Source organism: Orbicella faveolata, unplaced genomic scaffold, assembly GCF_042242905.1.
Source record: "Orbicella faveolata isolate gen_17 unplaced genomic scaffold, um_ofav_v1 contig_2, whole genome shotgun sequence".
NCBI classification, from domain to species: Eukaryota; Metazoa; Cnidaria; class Anthozoa; order Scleractinia; family Merulinidae; genus Orbicella; species Orbicella faveolata.
In genome coordinates this window covers 10,536,121-10,547,011 of record NW_028301547.1, presented here as the reverse complement: position 1 = coordinate 10,547,011, position 10,891 = coordinate 10,536,121, and the positions used below count along the sequence as shown (strand labels likewise).

The following is a 10,891-nucleotide window of genomic DNA, read 5'->3' as shown; positions in this document are numbered from 1 at the left end:
CTCCATAAACTGAAGTGTCGAGAAAGGCGATCTTGCTGTTATTCTCGATCTCCATGGTAAAACGGATTGATGGTTGTTGACTGTTTAGGTGTTGCAGGAAGACGTCAACTCTATCCCGATCCAGGATGGTGAAGGTATCATCTACATAGCGTTTCCAGATCTTAGGCTTCCAAGGTGCGGACTCTATTGCTTGTTCTTCAAATATCTCCATGTAGAGATTAGCAATAACCGCTGATACAGGGCTCCCCATGGCTGCGCCATCTCGTTGTTCCTAAATCACCACGCCCACAAAACAGGAACTTGGTACTTCTAATATCTTAGGGGTTCTTTTCAAAGTTTCCGGCGAGTAACCCCTTCCTTTTCATATGGGAGTTCCCCCGGGACCAGACTACCCATAGCGAGACCAAACAAGCCAGATCTGTCACCGAAGAAAAATGAAAAGGTGTGATTTGGAATTTACCGTTCCCAAATTTGACAAAAAAATCCGGCCATATCAGGTCAGCGGCTTTATATCGCAAAATATCAGTACAGCGTCTGATTGGTTAATTGTGAATTTGGGTAGACTGAGCTTACATATCCTAGCTGTTATTGTAGTTGGCCACATTACCGTCCGAAGTAAATCAAATGCGAAATGTAGCTAGTATCGACAACGAAGACAGCAAAATGAGAAATAACCATAGGATCGAAACTATGTATCAACAGGCTAACCAAGTTTATTAATACCTAATTAAGAAAATAGAAAGCATGTTTCTACCCTGGTCCCAGAGGTTTTCTTGATTTTTCTCCGCATGAAAGAGCTGCGAGAGAGCCGCGAAGCGGTGAAAACACGAGTCGCGAAGCGGCAAGAAAGAAAAACCTCTGGTTACTTGAGACTTGAATCTCATTTTCATGCAGACGCCAGGGTCAGGATCTGACCCTCGGTCTCGGATTGGTTGATATTTTTACAAACACGCAAATCAATATGATTGGTTCGTTTGATTGGTAATACCGATTAATACGGATTGGTAATACACTGATTTGATGGTGATGATGAGCTCTCAACCGAAACACGTGAGATTTCTCTCGAAAATGTTCAGAATGTTTAGATTTCGTCATGTTTCTCAGTCAGAGGGCTGTCAAAATCCAATTTGCTGCTACATACGCTAGTGCACTGAAAATAAATGTATAGAAATGCAAGAAAGAATAAAAGAGAGTATTCAATTTTTCTGATCTAAGACTTCCATTTTGTTTGTTTGTTTATGGTCAAATGTTTCTCTCTTGTTGGTATTTCAGGTGAGTCGAGCCAAATTTATTCATAAAATCGAACCTAAGTACAAGTTTCTATCAATCTCTAATTCCAGCTTCTATTTCTGGAGTGAAAATGATGATAAAGACCCGGATGTTTTATTCGTTCCACTTCCACGGGTAACATCAGCACTCGATCTAGCAGATCCCAGTCTTCCCCGCCCCACTTGTATTTGTAGTCCTCAATATTCATTCCTAACGATGAAAAGATAACAGTTAATTGGAATAATCGTAATTGTTAGAATAAGGGGTGCAGAGCCAATGGAAATTTTATTCCTTTCTAAGGAAGCACAGAACAAACAGAACTAGAATAAATGGCTAGAAAAAAATAATGAATTTGTTACAAGGAAGGCAGTTCAAGATGTTTACTTAAGAGATAAATGGAACTTTCTGTTGTAGCATGCATGAAGTACACCCCATTCTTACACCCCTCTGTTAAAGGCCGGGTTAAGCCTTAGTGTTCGTCAGGGATTCGGTGAAGGGAACTGAAACTAACTCAAGATAAATTTCCTAAGAAAACGTTCATTCCTAAACAAAAAAAAAACAAAAAAATAGGGGACCCTTCCGAAAGCGAACACGCTTGGGACCGGAGAGAGTGTATTCTAAGGAGGGGTTCTCGTTAGGGTATATATAGGTAGGTTGAAAAAGTAGTATTTTGTTTCATCATAGCCCTGGTCTACAAGACTTATTTGTAAGAGGAAATATTGGCCTCAGTAAACCAGCCCTTCTGTAGTAGTGTCAGGCAGCCTTGCATTAAGTTTGGATTATAAAAACTAGTGTCTGTACATAGTTTGCACCATGGCTGAGTGGCAGCTCACTGGAGATGTCTACCTACGGTGGATGTCTTTTAGTGAAGCTTCGACTGCACTCAGAATTTGATCATTTCACTTTGTTATTTTCCTTGTCCAGTCCCTGATCTCCCCTCTTCCACACGCTATATAGGGGTTAAACCCTCACGGGTGAAGAGAGGGTGCAGGTGTCGATGCAGGATAACCTGTATGCGCATGCTCAAAGCGAGCCAATCAGAGTGTGATGTGAATTTAAATTGCTCGTTCAAATGACGAATTTAACATGTTAAGCTACGCGACTAAGCTCTAGCAAGACATTTTGTCGCTAATTACGTCCAAACCTATTTCTTTGAGCATGTTCAAAGACCAGGAACGCCAGGATGGCCTGAAAGGTTTTTTCTTTTTCCGCCTGAATTAATCAATTGCACTCACCACCAAATCTGTCCCAGTCTGATTTATAAATTGCTAAAAGTCCATAGCCATTCAATTGCCAAAAGCCTTGATGTTCCACAGAAGAACTTCCACAGTCAAGACGGCCAACTGCAGGGAAATAAGCCATTCGACCTGCAATGGTGTTCTGAGAAAATAAATCACTACTTTGATGTGTTATAAATCAAATGAAACAATGTTAAAGCCGAGTAATCAAGCCTGTTACACTGATTAGGCCACAAGACAGATATATCAAAAAAGCAAACATATCGTGATACTGAAAGCCAGTTTTAAATGTAATAACCTTTGACACAGTATGAGTGGTGAAAAGTGAAAAATGTGATCAGCTTTGACCCAAATGTGATAAGATACTTGATATAAAGTAACAAATGATACCAAAAACATAGCATAGCACGAAACATGATTTTCATTTCTGCTGATAACGGATGGGTAACGAGCATAAACAAGCTACCTTAAGGTTTGTTTTAATGTTGGAAAAAGTTACTGACGTTTTTAATTTTGCTTTTATACTGGGTGATCATAAGCCCTGATCCGAGATAATACATTAGTTTTATAATGGTAATTGAACTGAGTGGAGTGCAATTTGGTCTGAAATCATACGCGTGATTTCAAAATCGAACGAGTGCGCAGCGCAAGTTCGATTTGAAATCACAAGTATGATTTCAGACCAAAATTGCACGACACTCAGTTCAATTGCCACTTTATTAGGTCCATTTTGAAATCGCACAATTTTATCGCCTTAAATTTTAGATTTTTGGTGTATTGTTCCAGTAGCCGGTTTGTTAAAAAAAAGCGGAACCGGAAACGCCGTTACGTCTAATTTAGTAGGCAAAACGATGTCATGTGACGAAAACTCATTCGAGCATGACAAAGAAACAAGCAATTCTGATCTGAAGTCGAAAATAGTCTACTTCAGGTATAAAAGTGCAATTCTCGTCGCCTGAATCAATTATGGAAGGCCTACCTTTCTTCTGTGGTTGAGGCTGCGACTTTTCATTGTCTTTGGAGAAGAAATTTGAAGGTGCATATCCTGTGTAATTCTGCGATCGATTTCTTTTGAGTTGTGAAACTCCCTCGAGTGTACGATGCCAAGTGGATAGTACGTTTTTTTTCTTTTAAATGCCGTTCAATGGTATGATTTTACGGGGTCCAGCTCGTTATCATCTCCGTTTCTTTTTGTAACCTCGGCGTAGGACTCAATACTCAGGACCTTGTCAAGTTCTGGCAGCGCCATTTGTTTTAACAAAAGATATTTCCAAGATGGCGGGACTGGCACCGGCTTCGTAAGACGTTCGTTCATTCACTATTTTGTGCAGTGTGGCGTATTTTGACTATGTTTATTCACAGCAACAGAGTTGAGCTGTTTTGTGGCTTCGTTTGAAACTACCGGAAACCTGGAAACATCTACCTTCTTGAGATGACTCTGAATTTGTTGTTGTGTGGTTTTCGTTTGTTTATGTTTTACTGGACTCAGTATCATACGGATCTTGAGCAGATGTTGAAGAAAAATCGCCAAAAATATTCGTCAAAATGGACACTGAAAGTTGGGAACTTCCATTAAAGTAGGTCTTCAGCCTAAAGGAGCTCATAATCGTTATTCAGAAACTGTAATTAATTAAATTCGTCAATTTTTTTGGAAAAAAAGCTACAATAACAACAAAGTTTTGGCAATAGTATTTGCAAAATTCTCCACACAGTGGCTTTTTACCTTTCATTTTCCTGAAATTTTATTGATTACTTTAAACTAATCTTCAAATCTGATTGGTTGTTTTGTTTTACTGGCCCATTCTCATTGGCTGAGAAAAAGATGTGATTTAGAGCAAAAAATAGTGCGATTCGTGAATAAATCGCACCACTGAGAGCCAATCAGATTGCAAGGATAACCAGTGATTTCAAAATGGATTTAATAAAGAGAGTAATATACTGATATTAATACCTAAGGTGTTGCGGGAACGTACTTATTCCTTGCAACCTATGTTTAATGCAAACTTTCACAGTGTTAAATAGCCCACTTTTAGTTATACTTGAGAAAAATTACCTGTCTCTGACTTTATCTGCTAAGAAGAATTACGTGTCTCTGACTTTATCTGCTAAGAAGAATTACCTGTCTCTGACTTTATCTGCTAAGAAGGACACATACATGAAGTACTTACCATTCGAACGTGGTCCATTATGTCTGCGGGCACATCAATATGCAGATCAAACAGGAAAACTATGTCATGCGCATTCGGCACTTGTTCAACCGCCTTGTTTAGAGCGAGAGTCTTGAAGAATTTCCCCGTTAATGAAACAATAGTATGTCTACTGCTGAGAAGAGATGTGTTAAACGCCTTGCCCATATCAATATCTTTGCTTTCAAAATCAACAACTATGACGTGAAAGTTCGTATCACCGGTTAATGAGCTGGCATCAGTCAGCTGATTAATAAAATGATGCACCCACTTTCCTTGCTCCTTAACAGGGAGAATAAAGTACACTGTAGCGTTGTTATTCCAGTTAATTCCTTCAGGAAGGCACAAGGTGTCATTTCCCTTTATCTGATACACATGTTCTGTCAGTCGAAATGATTGATTGGTGTTGTCTAAGCCAAGTTCGAGGTTCAACAGGAAACGGTCGCCATTCTTGGGGTCTGGCTTGTGAATCACTTTGTGGATTTTCTTCAGGTAATATTTTCTGTTAAAAAGGAGCAAAATAGAAGTTGCTAAACAGTTTTAATCAATAGAACTTTTGAACTTTTTGAATACGAACCATTGCACGAGCAAACTCGCCTGATTAGGCAAAAAGACTCCAAGTATTTATTCAATTATGTAGAAACTCTTTTAATGATACCACGATGGAGCTTTTGAAAAATGAGTGCGAATGTTTCCTTTAATTTTATCAACCTCGTTACCAGGGTCTCTCATCTTCCCGTCCTCACTCGCTCCCAGAGAGCGGAAAAATGAGAAACCCTGGGAACGAGGTTGCAACAACACAATGGAACATCTTTTTCGACTTCCCGTAATCACGTGACATCCATCGGCGGCAAAAAAAGCGGCAAAATGAAGCGAGGATACTCCAGGACGGCGACTTAAGAATTTTCTTCAGATTTTCTCCATGTCTAGCGTGGACATCGCTTATTCTTCTCAATCATGGTTAAAATTTTATTGGCGGCGAGGAGTTTGTAATTCTAGTGACATGTTAGAGCCAAACAAAATCCAGGCTTTTAGATTCTTTGCGAAGCTAACCCAAAATTTGAATTTGATAGCTTTTGATGAAGACGCCGAGTCAGAGTGTCTCGCCGGATTACAGAATACATGGTTGAAAGATTTGCTAAACCGCCTCCCGTATTCAGCATGGTTTATACAAATATTTTGATCGACTGCAGTAGAATAATGATATGTTCTCAGAAGTCTGATGTTAAATTGGAAAGGTGGTTGTACCATCTCAGCACATTACTATATCGTGCTTATTTTCATGTCAGCTAAACATGGCAAAGCCGGTGGAGTGCTACAAGTCAACTATTCCGCTTTTGATCCGTCTATACATTTGGTTGTATTAGAACTACCAAAGTTTGTGGGGAAATGTACAGCTCGCTTAAAGATGCTTTCCAGTCCGTACTGCGCACTCTTGCGAGTTTGTTTACGTTTTTTTTGTTTCATGTAAGACATTACAAAATGTAACATTTCGTAACTACTTACATGAAGTAAATTCAAAGTTGTCAACCGCCATTGCCTGATTTCAAACCGAAAAGGACTAGGTACGAGTCTGTAAATTATGGGATTAGCAACTATTGATCCATATAGTCATAAAATACAGACCAAGCTTTACAAAATCCCCAAGTTTGGTGTAAATAAACCCAATAGTAGGCAAGATATAGCCATTTGAAACCGTCAAAATTTACAAAGAAATGTATGGCCATCCGGACCCTGTGTCCGGATGACCAAACATTTATTTGTTAATTTTCGTGTTTTCAAATGACTGTATCTCAGTCAAAACTAGCCTGAGTAACACTACACTTGGGGATTTTGTGAATCTTGGTGTGCTCTTTCTGGCTATGTGGATCAATAGTTGCTTATCCCATAATTTACAGACTAGTACCTAGTCCTTTTCGGTTTGAAATCAGGCAATTATGGATGCGAAGCTTTATGCTTCGTTCTTTGTTATATCACTTGATGAAACAACTTCGCAGCAGTAAAAATCAATGAAGCTGTTGGAAAAAGAATTTCAAAGGCCTCAATTGCAAAGATAAGATATGTGGGTCGTAACGAATGACATTGATTCGCATTTCATCGAGTGAGACACATAAACATTAGGGTGCTGAGACTGCGCAGTACGGACTGGAAATCATCTTAAGATCGAAAGCAAATTACTCAATTTCTGACAAACTTCAGTACAGTTTTCAGATTTCAATAAAAATAAATCTATTGAATTAACACATGGTACACACTATATAACAGACTAAATTTTACGGACCCCGTTTTACTTTGGAATTTATGCAGCTTTCACCAACATGATGATTCAACCTATTTGCTTGCCTGATATTTTTTTGTTTTAGGTTCATGTATTTTCCATTTTTTAAACGCGCCTGCCTTTGTTTAAAATCAGACTCTTAAATATGCATTAATTGTTTGTCAGTCACCTGTTCATATTTTATAAATTGTTATTTAATAGTCAAGTTTATATATTTTCATTGCACATAGTTTACGTCTGTTTTATCCTTTTATTTAAGGAAACGCCATAGGGGTCGCCCCCTAGTTTTCCTTTTGACGATGTGCTTTTTCCTGTATTTTATTTTTATCATCTTGAATAAGACACGTTGTCATCTTGTCATCTTGTGATTGGTGATCGGCCCGGAAACGGCAGCCTTGCCGCTTCTCATAATTCTTTATTTTTTTAGCTGTACGACTAAAATTAAATGATTTTGGAAATAGATTCGCAGAACATAAGAGTAAACTCCCTGCTTTTGATAAAGCTTTCTAGCAAACTGAATCTAGTACAAAGTGCCAGATAATTTCTACGGCAGTTTCATAAAAATACACTCTCGTTTTAGTGTAATAGAAAGGTATATTATATGCCACTCTATTTTGTTTTTTGAGAAATAATAAACAGTAAGCTTTCATTATAGATTCATTAAATATACTTAAATAAAGATCAGCCGCTTAGAGCCGCTTGCGTGGCGGTTTTTCCCCCTGACTTGTTTTGTTAGCTGTCGCGTCTGTTTGAGGGAAGAAAACCGTTTAAGTCGATTTTGTCTTCATTAAATCGAAAAGAGGAATTCAAAACAACCACACAAATAAATAAACTCCAACCAGTTAAAAGCTTAGACAAACGATAGTAACTTCGTCCCTCCAGAGAGTTATAACTCTTCAAGTTCAGCTCAGTTCACAACGACGTGAAACTATTCCTTTTGACGTCGTCGACGAGTGGACGACGACGAAATTTTTGGGTCGTGCTTACGCACTGACGTTCACCTTACTTCCCGTCGTCAACGTGAAATGACCAAACGTAGTTGTCCGTTTCGTAAACGGTCGATGCCATTTTGGCGACTTTTTTTTTTAACCATCAGCGAATTTTTCCCCACTAAATTTTTAAGTAACCACCCAGTATCTTCTGTTTCCTAACATCCCTCTCATACCACTACACTACTAGGTTGATCCACCAAATTTTTAAAATTAAAATGATAGAGTTTCCTCCGAGTCAACCATCAAATAAAAGCTAACCGCAAGTAAACCAGTGTGAATATGTTCAACAATTAAGCATTCGATGAGTGCGTTTTACTCCATCAACAAATTATAACCAGTTTCTACCTGGTCCAGGCCTAAACTAAAGCAGATATGGCATCGTCCATTCTGAAAGTCTTGGTTACCAATGATGGCATCGATCGTTACGGAAATCAGCGTCGCCGTGCCGTCATGGTTAGTTAAACTCCCTAATTCAACTTGCTAATTATTACCACTTATGGACGAGAGACATAAACTCATTAAGACTGAGATTGTTTGCATATCTAACGAAGAAAATCACATCAAACATTTATTAGCGCTTATGCTCTAGTGAAAACCCCGGTGTGGGGGGGGGGGTACTCCCTTATATGGGCTATATAGGTATGTGCGGCCCCAAAGGGTAGGGTTTTTCAGCCGTTTTGGTCATAAATATAGGGTAGGGAATATAGCATAACTAGGGTAAGGGTTTTGGGAAGCGGGCCGCACACCCCCAGTCAATTTTTCTGGAAGTACCTCCCCCCCCGTGAAAACCAGCCGCTAAAACTGTAATATATTATCTTGCAGATTACGAATCTTGCGCAGAATCTTGATAAAATGAAAATGTAGCTGAACTTACCTTGACTGTAGTGAGTTAATAAACTTCTCTACGACAGATTTAGCTGTGTTGTTATCAACAAGCGCGTTAGGTTTGAGCCATTCGTCCTCAGGACGGTTCTGTCTAGAATGCAACATATTGGTATCATCTTGCGGGAATACTTGTGACAAATTTGTCAACGTGACGCCCTGATACCGTTTGAGTTTTTTACGAACCAGAAAGCTCGGGCTATATGAACAAGTTGGAACAAGGTTTATGTATTCTTTCCTGCTTATAAACGGAAGACGACTAAAATAATATAAATAGCTCTTGCTTCGAAGCGTTCTTTTATCATGTTTACCTGCGTGCAGGGGTATAGATTCGTGATCAGTATTTTCCCGAGAAAAGCTGGACAGATATTCGGAGGAAATGATTTCAAATGTTGAATTCCCGTAAGACCAAAATACAGCAATATGAGCGGCGCCAGAACCTTGCTTACTCAATGACTCGATGTAATATTTCTTGCCGGCGTGAAGAAGGATTTCGTTAGAAATTTGCTCAGGATATTTTTTGTAGTCTCCTTCTGCAGTCCAAGCCGATCCATGAGGCGAATAAACCCGCGCGATCATCTCGCCTGAAGCGGGATCTTCATCTCTACTTAGCCACAACTCTGATGTATCATCTGATGTGATGGCAAATTTATACATGCCGCTTACCTGCGGATGAACAAATCCAAAAATCCTTTCGCCAATGTTTTCCACACTGGCATGTTGAGTTTTACGAAATTCTGAAACAAAAGAACGCTGGTTTGGAAAGTAAGGAAAATGAGGCCAGTTTCTTAAAATATCGACGTTCGTTCCACATATTGCAGACCACATGTGAACGTCCAAAGTTCCCGGGGATTTCGTTGATTCGTGTTCGACCTTTCGTTCACCTGTATACGTTCTTGTAGTCGATGTCCCAATCGCTTCTGTTTGTGGTTTTAAAGTGCTATTTTGAGTTTGTTTCTTGGTTGCGCAAGGGCAGTCACGTACAGTGTTCGTCGAAAGTATTTTTCCAGGCACCGAAGTAGAGAGTCCAGTTTTTGAGGAATTGAGTGGCAGCAGGTATCCTAAGAGCGGTAAACTTGCAAGCAATAGACCCAAAGTGAAACGTCGCTTGATAAACAACCTCCTGACGAAACTAATCGGAATAAGCCGGAAAGCCATTCTTCACAGCACTGGGAATAATTTACATTCGACAGGAAACAGATAAAGCTCTTTTTCCTAATTATTCCGTCGCTTAAAACAGTACTCCGTTGAGCTCCGTCAGCAAGGAACTGAAACCATTTCAGACAAAACATGCTATTATCACCAGCGGCGGACATGTAATAAATTTGCATACAGCAACGAAATAAAATGTTGACTTTTGGATATTTATCTATTTCAGCTATCATTATTTTTTCATCCATTATCATTTAATATTTAGGTGTATATTAATTAATCATTTTAGATAGTGCAGGTCCACATCAGGACTTATTGTCTTGCCAGTTCCTCAACCTGCTTTACCAAATAAATAATGTTTGCGTGTACGTATGTATGTGTATGTATGTATGAAATACGTGTAATTCAACTTTCATGGTCTGACTCTCTTTTCATAATAGTACAATACAGTGAAAGCCGTATTGAGCGGACACCCTTGGGACATTCACTGATCGATGGCTTCGGCCTACTAAATTATCTTAGTTATTCAGCGGACACCGATATTAAGCCATTTTGTTGCCCAAAACCTGCAATAAGCGGACACTTCAAGGGCTTTTTACTTCTAAAAGCTCAGCTTAGACTGGTATGCTAGCTATTCTTATGTACAAGGTTAAGAACAAAATATGTCCCAAGTGTATTGCTAACCTATTTCAAAGATCTGAGAGGACTGAAATACACCACGTGAAACAATAAATTTTTTACCCATAGATTTAATCCAATAACATATGGGAAGCACACTATCAGATATACTCGGCCTAAGTTATCAAATCTTGTACCAAGGAATATAATAGAAGTTTTGTCAGGCTTTAAGTAAACATTCGCAAACTTGACTTGGATGTTGATTGATAGTTGTAG

At 39.0% G+C, this 10,891-nt stretch overlaps 1 protein-coding gene across 1 annotated transcript; it reads right to left on the bottom strand.

The window, feature by feature from the left end:
* Nucleotides 1-689: 689 nt before the first annotated feature.
* On the bottom strand, nucleotides 690-10,185 carry LOC149111917 (beta-1,4-N-acetylgalactosaminyltransferase 3-like). The gene is made up of 4 exons (XM_089289536.1): nucleotides 8,838-10,185; nucleotides 4,676-5,195; nucleotides 2,505-2,649; nucleotides 690-1,479 (listed from the first exon to the last, which is right to left on the bottom strand). The coding sequence occupies exons 1-4, from the start codon at nucleotides 10,001-10,003 to the stop codon at nucleotides 1,331-1,333; spliced, it is 1,980 nt and encodes a 659-aa protein (XP_089145662.1). The 5' UTR covers nucleotides 10,004-10,185; the 3' UTR covers nucleotides 690-1,330.
* Nucleotides 10,186-10,891: the final 706 nt, after the last annotated feature.